This window comes from Alosa alosa, chromosome 18 (assembly GCF_017589495.1).
Source record: "Alosa alosa isolate M-15738 ecotype Scorff River chromosome 18, AALO_Geno_1.1, whole genome shotgun sequence".
Classification (NCBI taxonomy): Eukaryota; Metazoa; Chordata; class Actinopteri; order Clupeiformes; family Clupeidae; genus Alosa; species Alosa alosa.
The window spans coordinates 29150634-29166730 of NC_063206.1; the positions used below are offsets into that span (position 1 = coordinate 29150634).

General features: G+C 41.1%; 1 protein-coding gene across 1 annotated transcript in view; it reads left to right on the top strand.

Annotated features, from left to right (window-relative positions):
• Nucleotides 1-16097, top strand: part of LOC125311365 (GTP-binding protein 2-like) — a 54243-nt gene that overhangs the window by 18863 nt on the left and 19283 nt on the right. Inside the window, exon 3 of the mRNA XM_048269319.1 lies at nucleotides 2069-2253. Within this exon, the coding sequence (XP_048125276.1) occupies nucleotides 2069-2253 (185 nt within the window). The remainder of the gene's footprint in view (nucleotides 1-2068; nucleotides 2254-16097) is intronic.

Below are 16097 nucleotides of genomic sequence, written 5' to 3' on the forward strand. Positions count from 1 at the left end.
TGTTTTCTGATTAAGATGCTGGTGCTGCAGGTCACCACACACACAGCTCACGGGGCCGCGTTGAATGCTCTGGGGGAACGACTGAATTGCGCATGCGCGTCTCTTTCAGAAAACCTCATAGACAACGGAAAATGCCAAAAGAATCGTTCCAACTCGATTTGATTAATTTGGAGATCGTTTGACCCAAGAATCAAAATTGTGATCAAAATTCAATTAATTGCACAGCCCTACAATAAAAAATGAATATAAGTGAAAAAATATATAATAATTTAAAATAAATAAAATAATAATAATAATAAATAATTACAAATCATAATAAACAATTAAATTACTTAAATAGCCCTAAAAATCTAATTAAAAGCTTGCGAGAATAAATATGTTTTTAGTCTGATTTTAAAAGAATACACAGTCGAAGCAGTCCTGAGTTCAGTAGCCAGGGCATTCCAGAGAGTATGTTACTAGCAGAGTATAGCCTACATACCACTGCACTTACTTACTATTTGAACTTGTCCAAACTGAAACTAACTTCGCTGTGGTCTCATAGGCAACGACAAAACAGTTTTACATTTAGTTATTTACTTTTACTATTGACTGACAAGGGGTTACAATTGAAAACATAGCTTGAAAAAAGCAATAATGTTGGGATAATAATGTTGGAATGATTGCGAACTCCACGTCACAGTGTGCCAAAATTGATCCTCTTATGAATCGTCTCGCTTTATCAACTGTCTCTGTCTGTAGTCTTAAGAGATTGTATGCTTAAAGCCTGAGAAACTGACAGTTGGGGACAAGTCTTGCCTGGAACTCGTTGCTAAGGGCTGCTTACATTTTGTGATGGTGCGTCTTCAAAATAGCTGTCAGTGGCGTAATGATTTTTAGTGGATATAAGAGAGTGCATTTTGGATCGTGCCTGACCACACTTATTTTTTTAATTGACACCTGTGAGTGCATGGCAAAAAATGTATCCTTTAGCCTTGGGTGTAAGATAGGAACAACACTTGCGTCGCGCTTGGTGCCACGTTGCACCGGGTGTAAGATAGGGCCCTTATTCTGTAAAGGCCAGCTGATGATCCAAGTTGTGAATATTGTCATCTGAAGTCCATTGCTTACTGACAACTGTCTGATAACTAATTGGTATGTTATTGGAAAGACTAATTTCAAAATTAGCAAATGTTTTAAAGAATCTCTGATAGTATTTTTCATCTTTCCTGAGTAAGGTTTTGTGTGAAAGGAATTAAAGACCTGTCCCAAATATGAGCATGTTGAGTTCAGCGATTGAAACATAAATGCTAGGGCTATTAATCAAGGTTTTGGGGCAAGGGTGGGCAAACTTTTTGGCTCAAGGGCCACATTAAGTTCTGAAAATCGGCTGGCAGGCTGCACAAGGGCCGCTCAAAAATACTGCTAATTTGATGCTGTTTAACAAATTGTTAATTTAAATGTTCAGTTCTCAATGATCTCGCTATGGCTAGTGCAGTACCTATGGCTTTGCCCTCTCACAGTTTATAAATGGTCAGTGGTGGTTACTACTGTTGCCTTCATGATTTCTTTTTAAAATTTTCTTATAAGAAGGAAATATCAATTATCAACAATGACAAGCCAGCTGAAACCTGCCGCTCTCTCCCTCTCGTGAGCACTCCGATGCGTTCACAATTAAATGGAGTAGCATAACATTCAAGTTAGATCTGCTGCAAAGGAGATAACAAAGAGTAGGCCCGTCATCTCTGTTACATGATGTTTTGACATTGTGTATCTCTAAGAAGAGTGAAAAGAAGTTTGCAGTAAAGCTAACCAACGTCCTCTATTGCAAGAAAAAAAATAGCGAGCAGCCTAATAACCAAATGACATGCTCGGTGGGCTGGATTAAAGCGCTTGGCGGGCCGGATCCGGCCTGCGGGCCGCCGTTTTGCCCACCCCTGTTTTAGGGTATTATCTTAGATATTCTTTTTTGAAGCCTGGACAGCTGTCCTCCAAGCAAAATCTTTGAAAAGGTTAGTGTTTTGTTCAGTGGGTGGGATTCCAAAATTATTGTTGTTGGTGTGTTAATGCTGTTGTGATCCCATCACAGTTGAAGCTGGTGAATCCTACACAGTATCGCTTTGAGCACCTGGCCACACAGATGAAATGGCGTCTGCAGGAGGGCAAGGGAGAGGCTGTGTACCAGATTGGTGTGGAGGACAATGGTCTGCTAGTTGGGTTATCAGAAGATGACATGAAGGCATCACTTAAAACGCTCCACAGGATGGCAGAGAAGTAGGTCTTCCATTCACAAACATGAATACACATAAACACACACCAACGTAACATGCCTTGTAACATTAGGTCTTCAGTTAACCAATTCATGAATTAATAATATCTAGAGATGCACCGATTGATCGTTTGGTGACCGGAATTGGCTGATTTTCACGTGATTGGCCATGACCAGCAACCAGCCAGTCAGTCTGAGACATGCCGATTTTATGCCGGTCAAATGTAGCCTGGTCCTTACCGCCTGTGACTACGTTTCTCTTCGTCATACAGTCTGGCACAATGTAATAGGAATCTGTCTCCGTAATGGGCGGATGCTTATTTTGAGGTTTAAAATCATTGGAGTTCCCTAAACCAATCAGCAACGTTTGGTAATGACTTATGCTGTGCGCCGGGGTTCAGGCTCTTACGCTTACCACTTCCGCTTCCAGTTCAGGCTCTTTTACGATTCCCTCTTCCGCTCTCAGTAGTAAACAGACCGTTGGCTAGTTTGTACCAGTTTTGAGATCTTGGTGGCAATGACTCTTCAAGATAATAGATGTTAATGGCAGCTAACTTTTATTTGAAAACATGATAAGTACTGATGCATGTAGTACACTTGTGCGTTTAGGTTTAGTTATTGACAACACCCCTTTGCGTGATGCTCTCGAGAGTTGAGACAACTTCGCGGATAGCTTCTAGCGACTCTTCCTCCGTCGCCATTGTTGCTATGCTGTTGAACTACACACTTCGCTGGACTACAAGCAACTCGGCAGGCGAGTTCCGCGTCATCACTCAACTGTTCGCTGAATGGCTCAGCTACACACGAGCCGTATAATGTGGGTTGGGCCAGACTACGTGCGAGACCGAAATCAAATTTTGGGCGGAAGTACGTAGGATGGTAATGACCAGGTTAGGTCAAATGCACTCGCGCGCCGCAATTGTAACAACACTCAGCTGAGTTTGCAAAGTTTGAAGAAGCTAGCAACCAGGCCAACACTCAGGGCTGGATATAGCCTACAAAGAAAGTGCTAATAGGCTACTGAGTTTTTCTATGCAGCGAAGGCTGTGCTTTGCCATATTGCGTGGAATTTACTAAGCTGTGACTTCACAATTCACTATCACAATTAGACTACGTAAACCTCGCTCATCACTGCCCGTCCATGCCGCTAATTACGTGCCCACAGCTGAACCACAAGCGCAGCTGAACGGAGATAACCGATTGCGACATTAAAAAGAATCAAAGTTTAGCGATCATAGGCTACACGATAATAAGGGTGGGCGATATATATCGTCTGCGATAATATCGTGATTGCTGTTTTAACGATGTGCAAATTGACATTATCGAGTATTTAAATTACTTAGGGGGAAAACACTCGAAGTCACGCATTGAACCCCCATACATTCACTAAGCCAGGAGGTGTATGCGAGAGAAGCCTGGCTGCAGCAGAGCAAGTCACGTGATTGCTAGTAGTCCAAGTTTTCACACGCACGCCTAATGTTTATTTTGTGCTGCTACTTCGTTCAAGTGGCATTGATGAGTTAAAGTCACGGTATTATATGTAAACATTAGGCTAGCCTTTGAGTATTTTAATAGTCAGTTGCAAACAAAGTAATCTTCTTATGTAAGCTTTTTGTAAATGGACTAAAGTTCGCTCTAAATATAAACTTTTATTGATTATGCTAACCGTTAGCATCTCTATGGGATTTCTCATATACATTAGCATAAGCATAAGCTAATGCATTAGTTTCTATTCTGTAAGGTCTGCTTAGTTTTACAGTGAAACCCAAGTAAAAGTTTGAAAGGAACTTCAGCTTCAGACTTTCTCTTGGGAAACTGTCAGGCCTATCTATCCTCTGTAATGTAGCTGGCTAGACCATGTCATTGCCACACACACAAATGGGGGCAGAATTGGAAATGTGTCATAGAGTGACAATGCATTGGTTTGGTTAAAAAGTCACAGGTTAGGTTATTGGTTATTATTGTAATGATGCTATTCATAAATAATGAGCTGTAAATTTAACTCAGACTTTTAAAAACAGTTTTTTAAAGGATATCGACTAATTGTTGTTATCGTCAAAATCACAAAAAATATCGAGATATAATTTTTTGTCCATATCGCCCACCCCTACACGATAATAAGAGGTCAACAAGCAGCAACATACAGTAGCCCTAGTAGTACTACTCCACTTAAAAAAAAAAAATACTCAAACTATTTACTGCTCGTAGACTAGAGCTATGCCTTAATAGCCTAGTCTAGCTTATTGAGAAAGTGAAAGTGCAAATGATAGCCTATTAGGCAAACAAAAGTTAAAGTTGCTTTTGACAGAGTAGCCTACAATGAAGAAAACTGATGCTCTGAATACTGAATCAGCTGTCTCTGTATGGAGTCAGAACAACGACATAAAGATTGTGTGCCCAATATGAATTGCACAAGTGTAGATCCGTTTTGTAACTGTGGAATTAATTTGTCTGTGTGCAAAAAAAAAATGCGTACCTGCAGAAATATTTTGTGCACTTGTGAAAAACATTTGTCCACAGGGATTTAGTTTGAATAACAGTTTGTGAGTTTGTGTGTGGAACAGCTTTATAGCTACAGGCATGGGAGAAGTGCAACATCTATCTTTCGTGTGCAAACTGGATCCACGAAGCTACAAAACTTTTTTACAGACACAAATTTTGGCAGTGTTTTGTCGTCGTTTCTGAATAGCCAATCAGTGAATTTTGGCACTGTCTTGACAGTTTCTGCAGAGCCAATCAACACATTGCATCGCCCACTGACTAGCCAATCAGGGGACCTCTCTCGACCAGGGTCGGCAGCAAAGATTCTAGAACAGAGCTGGTCGGCAGGCACAGAGCTAGCGAACTTAGGTCGTAAATCTAACAAGTTAGAAGCTAGCACCTATGCCTTTTACAACAAGGCTTTTGATGGAAAAGTGGTGTTTATTTCCATAATCTTTGTTTAGTGAACGCATAAAACCGTCAGTTTGTAGGCTAAGCAAGAAGAATCAAGAATTCCGATCTTTGAGTTTGTTTATCGTAACCTAGCAACCGAGGCTTTAAGTGTTAAAAATTATTGCAGTTTCAGTAGCTGTGCTGTAGCACAGTGGTTAGAGGAGTGAGCTTTGATCTAAGGATCTTTGGTTCAAGTCCAGCATCAATCATTCTGCCAATGTTAGTTTTGGACTGGATATTTACATGCCAAAACAAAAGGTTGTAAAAGTAGCCAAATAAGAGTTCGTTAGTGTGTGTCTAGGCCTACAGTTTAAGTGCATTTATATTGGTAGCTATTATGGATGGCGAAATTAAAAAAAATTCTTAACCGGCCACTGAGCCTCATTAACCGGTTAAAGTCGGTCACCGAAAATTCTATAACTGCCATTTATGATACCCGTCACACAATGTTAGTTCGTGCCCTTTGTATTACACATTTCCCCCAATCATTGTCCACTACTTGTGGAGGAATAAGGGTTTTGTTTTGGGGAGAAAAATAATTGCTTTCCCTGGCGCACCCACCACGAGGCACACATTACGCTGGCGTTGACCTTCCATGCAACACGGCACCCATTTCGGGCTATAAAAGCTCACGTTACAAAGTCACAAACAGAGAACGCTACATTTGGTGGTCTTACAGGAAAGTATATTAACCAACGCCTTACCGTAAAAAAAAAAACTTACCCGAGCGCCAACAGCCTCTGTAAGCGTGCTGCACAAAATCCTTTGCAATAAGTTCCTGTCGTCATGCCATTTAAGTACAGATGAATAATAAAACACAACAAGTAGGCATATGCTAAGTTAGTCTTTCGTGTCTTCGTTTGCCATTATATTGTTACAATTATCATCATGCCATAGTCAACATGCAGCCACTAACAAAAACGGACGAAACGCCCTTCAACCATGTCATGAGTGTTGGCGTTGTATAGTTTGTCCACCAGAGGGCACTCTACACCGTCCCTGCTGGCAACACTTGTGTATAACGTGCCACACATCCTGCAACCTGCTGATCCAGCCAGAGTCGGGCAGAGAGAACCAGTTATCCGCGAGTGAGATCATCAGTGAAGTGTGTTCATGGTGATTTGGTCACGAGACATACATTGCTTGAATAACAATTAAATCAGTCCCCATCAGTTCTCTTAACTCAAATAAGCATGACAAAATTCGTGAAAACAATGTCCAGTTTTGCTGCTGTTAAATAAGAAATGGTGAAGCTTTGAATTAGCTAGTAATTGCGTTCGTTATTGTTACAGTGTTGTTGACTGTCTGTCCTTTTAACTTTTGACAATGTGACTGAAGATGTATTTCTTTAATAGCGTGACAGTTATAGCAGTGAGATGTATCATCTCTCCCCGGCCTGTTATTTTGAAAGCGTATGTTTTACAATTTGCAGTATGACGTTATCCATTGCTAAATTATGGCTCATTATAGACTAGCTAACCACAAAGCTAGCTAATGCCATGAATATAAGTGGAAGACCGCTAACGTTAACATTAATGAGCTTGGAAACCACAAAGAACTTATTCTGCCTAAATAAAGTAATGATTACTGTATTTATAACAAGTATAACTAGTTACAGTCCCTGCATTGTAAAATGCAAGTTAGACGTGCGAGGAGTGAACATTTAGACATCGAGAAAAAGTATCAAACGTAGCTTGTGCAAAACGTAGCTTGTGCATAAAAGTTAGATTTTCTTTTACATGTGTGAAATCCAATGACGCCAAGTGTGCCTTTCAGACTGTCGTTCAGCCGCTAGCATTAACGAAGTTACATAATGAATTTTGATCACTAAGTGATGCGTTTTTAGAAGGCAGGCAGCAACTGATGATTGAAAAAATGGTTTGATGTAGCTTGATGGAAATAATTTTAAAAGTGCAGGTAAAGGGATAAGCAAGCTGACATTGTAATTATAAGGTAGCTTATAAGGCAGTAGGGACTAATTATTATACACGCACACTCAAACATTTAGGAGTGACCTTTATCTTGTTTAATGATAATACAAATAATGATGATAGTAATGTCATCATTATTTTTTGTAATTATTAAGTCTTAGTTCAAAGTTATATTTGTGAAGCTTATTTGTGAAGTCTTTTAATACTGGTAACTTTGATTTGGTTGTTGTTGTTATTAGGGGTCGACCAATTATCGGCCTGGCCGATTATTAGGGCCGATATTTAGCATTTTTATAATAATCGGTATCGGTCATTTTTTCCACCGATAAGCCGATATTGAAATGGATAAAGAATGAAACGCGCTACTTTGTCTGTAAAGCGTCTCTCACTCCCTACATTTGCTACTCTGTGGTCAAGAGCATTGTCCCGCCCACTACACCGTCTGATTTGTTAGTTAGCATTTAATGCAGCCAATCAGGATCGAAGACTGAACACAGACAAAGTTTAGGATTCTCACTGAGGCAGACTGTAGACTGGGCTTCAGCTGTACGGAGCTATTTTTGAAGGTAAGTAAGGTACACATTGGCCTACATTGCTGAAGTTGCAATGAATCACAATCATCTACACTGAAGTTACAAAAACACCACGTTGTAAGCTATTGTCTCTTTGATCCGGATCAATAAGTAAGGCACCCACTTCCTTCATTTAGCGAATTCCCGATTGATGCACGTTACTGATGCTGTTTACTAGCCTACAAACTCAGGTGCTGCGCGTCAGGAGTTTTCTGCCTCCACCTCGTTCGTTAATTGTGAGTAACGGGACACCTCGGCGGACGTAGTACGGACAAGTCCTAAATTATGCAATAGCGAACATCAAAAGTGTAATTGCTCCTTTTTGAAACGGACTGTCAGAAAAGACTACAAGCACCCAGGGCCAGCCGTGATTTAATCCGACCTGAACTAAATCGCGTCCTGAGCTGGCTATTAACGTGCCTTTTAGGCTCTCAAAAGTGTAGCTTATAGCCTACACATGGACACAAATTGCATGCTTAAATAGCCTAAGAACTATTTTAAAACTTGTTTTGTTAAACTATTCAACCGTAACACTTGCCATCACGCATGCACCTCTTCCTCTCCCTCTCTCGTGCACTCACATACACGATGGCAAAGCATCCTCTTTGTGACAGGTCCCTTAACAAGCACATAGCCCATTGTGTAGGCCTATACTCTATGAAAATAATTGCTAATAATCACTCAGCTCTTTGATTAACATGATACACAGGATTTACACTTAAAGTGATGCAAGTTGATAGACAATTGTGTATCAAAAGAAGAAAGAAAAGTTTGCATAATTAAATGCTTTTGAATTAAATTTTTGCAGCATATCGCCTTTACTATCTACCCCCCTTTTTGACAACTGACACATCGGTTTTACATATCGGTTATCGGCCTTCTGTTTTGGTAATAATTGATATCGGTATCGGCCCTGAAAAAACTATATCGGTCGATCCCTAGTTGTTATTGTGTTTTTGTTCAAAAGACTAAGTTTCTATTTTTATACATTTTATTTATCAGAACTTTAATATATTTTGATGTTCCTCTGTTCCACTGTGACAATATTATTTTAAAATAAACAAGTTTGTTTTTAAAATGCATTATCATATTATTTTAGTCAATACTCATAACTACAAATAACTAATGTTAGGGAAATTTTGTTGTGCGTTTCTGAAAAAAAAAAAAAAAAAAAAAAAAAAAAAAAAAAAAAAAAATATATATATATATATATATATATATATATCGGCCGATATATCAGAATATCGGATTTTTAAATCAACAAATATTTGTATCGGTATCGGCCTTCAAAATCTTTTATCGGTCGGGCTCTAATATAAACACCGTGTGAAATAGGCCAAGGGCCTACATTAAGCTAAAGAAAAACAACTGACCACACACACACTATTATTTATTATTAATTATTCTTATTCAAAAACACGAGCATGTCCACATGCTCCGGAGTTAGACGTGTGCGCAGGCGATTGACCACAAGGCCCGCAGCAGAGAAAACTCTCTCCGATGGTACAGAGGTTCCGGGGATGCAGAGGTAGCGCTCTGCCAAGCTTGCCAGCCGGGGAAAGCGCTGATGATTTGCCCTCCACCACTCCAGCGGGTTGCTGTCAAGTGATGGACGGCTGTCTTTTCTGTATGTGTCCACCTCAAGTTGAGGATCCGCCACGGCATTGATTGTGCTGTAGTCGTTCCCCAGTAGAATAGCCATCGCACTCTCCCTGCAGCTCATGCCAGTTGGACCTGCTATCACCGCAACGTCCCCTTCTCCTATGGCACCAGGCACGTCCTCTGACTCCTCACCCATCGCATCCGTGGCATGCTCCACGTCAGCACAGAGTTGCTTGAGTTTGTCAAACACTGCCTCTCTTTCTGCTGGTGACAGGAACGCGAGGTGTTTGTGCCGTGGGTCGAGGGCTGAAGCGATCAGCGCTGGCATTGAAACCAAGCGTTCGCTGTCAACCTGACAAAGAATGTAGATAAAATGAATGTAATTAATTGTTAATATAGCCAGAGAACCTGTAAGCATAGGCTGCATGCCTACAGAATACATGTGATTAATTAATCAATTTTCTTTATAACAACAGGCCTACTATAGTCTACTAAAATATAATGGGCCTACTTTAGGCCTAATAAAATATAGGCATGGTTGTATTAATAATTAAATATGTAATGATTGACTATGCAATATGACATTAGGCTACTTAATTAAAATACTAGGCTACAGACGAAATAACTTACGTCGTAATCGTTGAACCATCCTCTTAAACTCCGCCACCCGAGGCCGGTCATCTGCAGCAACGAGCAGGTGTTTCTTGACGATGCTGTAGGTGATGGGGTAAATGTGGGAGATTGCTACGGTCTTCTCGGATGACATGACCGTTGTAGCACATTTAAGGGTTTCTAACAGGGGTGCAAGCTCGCCCATTATTCCCCAGTATTCGTCAGTGAGCTCCAAGACTCTGGCATCTTGCAGCTTGGTCACGGTGCGGTCGGACAGGACTGCCATCACCGCCCACCGCTGCTCCAGCATGTCCACGAGTTCCACCGAGTCTTGCAGGACTGGATGAGCTTATGGTTCGGGAGCTTCATCTGTTCTTGCTTTTCCTCCAACGCCTTACACGCTACGTTGCTGTGGCTGAAATGGCGCACTAGTTTTCCCACAGCACATATCACTCTATGGACAAAGATCTTGAATGCGTCATTGATTGCCAGTTGCAAGGGATGAGCAAAGCAAGAAACCGACATCCAGTCCACTCTCTCCGGGTTGTTGGCAGCCACTATGTTGCTTGTGTTATCGTGGACACAAGCGACCACCTTCCCTGTCAACCCCCACTGGCCAACAGCCTCCTTCAGCGATGCAGCCAGGTTGTCCGTTGTGTGCCTGCCTGCCATACTCTTAGTCACCGTCACGTAGGACTCCGTGGTGAGCGCTGTCCAGGAGTCCGTGGTGATGGCAACGTTCTTGACAGTAGAGAGGTCAGCGAGGCGCTCACCCTTTCTGCTGGCAAAGCGATGCTCAATCCTGGAGGTGATGGTTTGGCGTTTCATGAGCTCTTGAAAGCCCTGTCCGCTCACCATATCAACAGGCAGCAAATCCTTTTCTATCATCTGGCATATTTTTGTAGTAATGATTTGTGACAGCTGCTTGTCGCTGTATTTTAAAGTGGTGTCACATAGCAAACACTTGACATCATTCTCGCTGAGATTTGAGAAGTGTTCCCACACGGCGCTTTTCGGCATGGCTCTCTAATTCTGTTACCTCACGTCTGCTTTGTGCTTTTTGAATAGGCTACGTTCTAAGTAAACATTCTAAGCTGGCGCCAAATAGCCCATCAAAGGTAAATTTTATCCATTTGTCTGTATTTGTAACGATTTGTGTAGTTCAATTTTTTTTATAACAATAAAAGTTTTTAGGCCTATATGTTCTAACTGTTTACATAATGGGTAACATGTTTCACATAAGCCTTATTTAGGTTAATAGTGGCGATTTTTTTTTTTTTTTTTTTTTTAGCTGCGCCAGACAGGACCTGTCATGTAAAATGCATAAATAGTCACTATAGTAACCGGTATAAACTGTTTTCGGAATGGCTACGTGAGCTCTGCTGCAGCAGAGCCATGGCTCTGTGCTGTGGTTGCGCTTAATAAATTCCGCCGTGGGACGGCTCATGCTCACATGTATCATTTTTAGACATTGAGTGATCATATCGCCCCATACAATACAACACCAATAACACGTGTGTGCGCAGTGTAATAACAGACGCTGGCTGGCATTCAGGAGCTTTAAAAATAGTGTTTTTTTGTTTTTTTTACCGGCGGCAGAAAATTTTAACCGGTCAACGTTGATTCGGTCAACCACCGGTTAACATCCCATAATCAGCAATAGCCTAGTCCTACCTCACTATAGCTAGGACTAGGCTATTGCTGATTATGGGTTTGTGTTGCTTGGGCGGTGGCGATTAAAACACCATAATTCACAAAGCTGTCTTCTTTTAATGTAGGTATACCTTCATCAAAGGCTATAGGCTTACTTCAAGCTGGGACAGGATAGGTCTATTTGAGTCTATGTGCGTGTGGAAACCATTATTATTATTACATTTTCACAGTTTTATATGGGCTTATCATGGTAAAGTAGCTTATTATCAGTTGGATTTATTTTCTCCTCCCAACTGCAAGGCAGTGCTTCACGTGTTCTGCAGAAACTGTCAAGACAGTGCCAAAATTCACTGATTGGCTCTTCAGAAACAACGACAAAACACTGCCAAAATTCGTTCCACACACATTCAAACTAAATCTCTGTGGACAAATGTTTTTCACAAGTGCACAAAATATTTCTGCAGGTACGCATTTTTTTTGCACACAGACAAATTACACACAGACAAATTCCACAGTTACAAAACGGTTCTTCACAAGTGCACAAAATATTTCCACAGGTTGTGGGCACACAATCTTTATGTCGTTGTTCTGACTCCATATCTCTGAAAGTTTCTATAGCCTAATTGATACATTTAACCAGAATTTGGATTTAAGTTTTTCACCGCAAAACAGACATGCGCTGTTTTAATGTACAGTATGGTGGAGCACCTAATTGCTATTAGCACTTCTCCTCCCCTTTTTTCCCTCGCCCTCCCATAAATACATCAATGCATATCATGTATCACGAAAATTGTTTTTGTATTTTTAGTTGGATATTGGATGTGAGAAGGGAAAAAAAGGGTACATAACAGTGCGTTTATAACAGTGCATAGTGCATAACAGCATTTATATTAGTAGTGCATCCATAACAGTGCATTTATATTAGTAGTGTGTGAAATGAATGTCCCACACTGGGAAGCATTGTAGTTTGATACTGCAACTAAAGTTAGACTTGAAGAAGAATCTGTCTGCTCACTGGTTCCATTTTTTTAACAGCCATTTCATTATTGGTTATATTTCTATGTTAACATGTTCTATTAAAGAAAAGATAGAAAATAACTATTTGTGTGTGCTGGTAAATGGTTAGAAGAAATGAAATCGGAATCAGCTAAAATCGGTATCGGCAGGTCAAACTCTCAAAAAATTGCCATCGGTGCAAGAGTAAATTTTGTGGTTACGGACTTATGCCATGGATAATTTTTTTTATAGCAGAAATTGAAAAGGAATCTCTGCCATATTCCCATATAAAGTATGATTTTCCCGCTCCTGCCGAATTTCTGACCATTACCGCCCACACCCGCAACGTGTGTGTTACACTCCCCGCCTGCTCCCGCAATCTACATGTCCACTCCAGCCCGCACACGCACAACTCTGAGAAGTTACGCCCACAATAATAGAGATACGTTGATTTTTGTGTCTCCGTCCCGCAGGAGAAAACACATAATTTTATAGGCTACTAATCAAAAAAAATCCATGGGGTTGTTTTGTTTCTCCATCCTGTCGCTAGTGTTAACCTCCTGATTGCTTCGTTTCCTGTCTCCAGGGCCGACGTTATAAAATAGCCTAAATAACATTGGGGTTAAATCCAATTTCTGGTGAGCAAATGAATGAGCTTGGCTTTTAGTCTGGGGTTTATTTCGGACACCGCACACACTGTTTACACAACTTAAACTTATTCCACCAACTCTGCTATGGTCGCATATACACGTCTGCTTCCTCTTTCTCTATCCCTGTTCTACTCACTTCACACACACACACACACACACACACACACACACACACACACACACACACACACACACACACACACACACACACAAGAACTGTCTCTCAGACACTGTGATCAGCAGCACCGGGGCTCCACAGGGAACTGTGCTCTCTCCAGTCCTGTTCACCCTGTACACATCTGACTTCTGCTACAATACTGAGTCATGCCACATGCAGTTTTCGGATGATACTGCAATTGTGGGGTGTGTCAGGGACGGGCAGGAGGATGAATACAGAAGCCTGGTGGAGAACTTTGTGCAGTGGTGCAAACTCTAAATCTAAGCCCGCTCTGCTACCAGTCTCCATTGATGGGGTCAATGTGGAGGTGGTAAATACCTACAAGTATCTGGGCTTACAACTGGACAATAAACTGGACTGGTCAGCAAATACTGAGGCACTCTACAAGAAAGGGTAGAGCAGGCTGTACTTCCTGAGGAGGCTGCGGTCCTTCAATGTCTGCAGTAAGCTCCTCAGGATGTTTTACCAGTCTGTTGTTGCCAGTGTCCTCTTCTATGCTGTGGTATGCTGGGGAGGAAGCACAAAGAAGAAGGATGCTGGGCGACTAGACGGGCTAGTAAGGAAAGCTGGCTCTGTCGTGGGAGCCGAACTGGAGTGCATCACTTCAATATCAGATAAAAGGACCCTGAGCAAACTGATCAACATCTTGGACAATGAATGTCTACAGCACTTACAGCACTTAAAAAGCAAAAGAGCTTGATCAGCTGGAGACTTCACTCACTGCCATGCACAACTGCAAGGCTGAGTAGGTCATTTGTCCCCAGGGCCATTGAACTGTTCAATGCTTCACTAAAGGGAAGAGGATAGAGACTTCTCTGCATAGTCTGTCTGCCTCTCCACCCTCTCCATGTTTGAGTACTGACTGCCCACTACTGTTTTACTACTGTTTTACTACTGTCCAACTACTGTCCACAGCCTAATGTTTTTACTACTGTTTTACTGCTACACTGTTTTTCATGCTATATTAGCACACATGACCAATGGCTTCTGCTACAATACTGAATGACTGTAACCCTATTACCTCAACCTATTCTTGCATTGACATAGTTTTTTATATTACCCTGTCTACATTATACTTTACTCTCTTATTTGTCCATATTATTTATGCTGGTCTGTAGACCTTATTCTTGCACTGTTGCACTGTTGGACTACTGTTGGACTACTTTTTGCACCTTCATCATGACACTCACTCTCTTGAGCACCTTACCATTCACACAGAACTACAGGACCACTGTTGGACTACTTTTTGCACCTTCATCATGACACTCGCTCTCTTGAGCACCTTACCATGCACACAGAACTACAGGCCAGTCCCGGCCCTGTCACTGCAAGCGTCTCATGCTTGATCACCCTCAAGCACACTGTGGATTTTTTTAAATTTAATTTATATAGTATATTTAGTATTTAGTTTTGTTAGTTTTTCTTATTTTCTACTGTCTCTATTGTACAGTGGAGTTTTGTTATATGTTTATACTTATATTTATCATTTCTGCTGTAAGTGCATGTTGTGTGTGATGTCTGTATGCTACTGAGACCTTGAATTTCCCCTTGGGGATCAATAAAGTATCCATCCATCCATCCATCGAGCTTTCTTAAAGAATAATTCTGGTATTGAGCACTTTGAGTCCCTTTTCTGGTTTGTTTTGGATGAACTAGAGTGGTGGACACCAACATTTTGACGATGGGTCCTGTCTCGACTTTCTGACTCGTTTTGAATCACCTTTGACTGGCTGCTATGGGCATGCACACTCTAAGAAGTAATGTGTTAAAATGACACATTGCTGTGTGTGCTCAGGGACAACACATTTTTGTGTAAATTTCAACACAGCAATTGTGTGGCTTGGTGAAAGGTTAAAGACAAATTTCAGCTATATTTTTTTGTATTTTAACATTTTAACCCACCCAGCCAGTCACACAATTCGGCTATCTCCACATAATTGCGGTGTTGAAATTGACACAAAATGTGTTGTCCCTGAGCACACACAGCAATGTGTCATTTTAACACATTACTTCTTAGAGTGCATAATTAAAACAACCCTTAACGTTCGTTTTTAAAATAGTGCAACTCACCGAGTGGTTAGTGATGTTCATTGATGTTCCAAAACATGTAGCATAGCGAAATACAGTTTCTGTCGTGTTTTATTTTCCATTTTGTAAAATCCCATTGATTTCTGTTGGAAGACTCCTTGATATCACTGTGCTACCGGAAACGGAAAGGGGGGTCTGTTTACAGTTGTAGTCTTTCCCACGCGAGAGGTTCTTTTATTGTCTATGCTTCAGACTCAAATATTGAGCGAAAGTTCATACACGGTTGTGAGGTATTTGAAAAAATAGTTCCACAATAGCAAATAACACGGATTGAAATCATACATTGCACTGATATATTTATTTTAATAATCAACGAATACCACCACTAACCACTCTGTGAGTTGCATAGTTTTGAAAACTAATGTTAAGGGTCATTTTAAGGACCTGTTTGTGCATGCCCATAGCCAGCCAAAACGAGTCAGAAAGTTGAGACAGGACCCATCGTCAAAATTTCCAAATACCGGAATTTTCCTTTAAAGGAGCCACACTAGGCTACATCCGATCCCGCAGTGTGTGTGTGTTTTTTTTAGCCTGTTCTCGCCCGCAGCCAATCCCAATGCAGCCCTCTAGACCATCTGTCTCCATATGCTGCTGACACCTGATTTACTGTAAAGGGCCTGTAAGCGAAGCTGG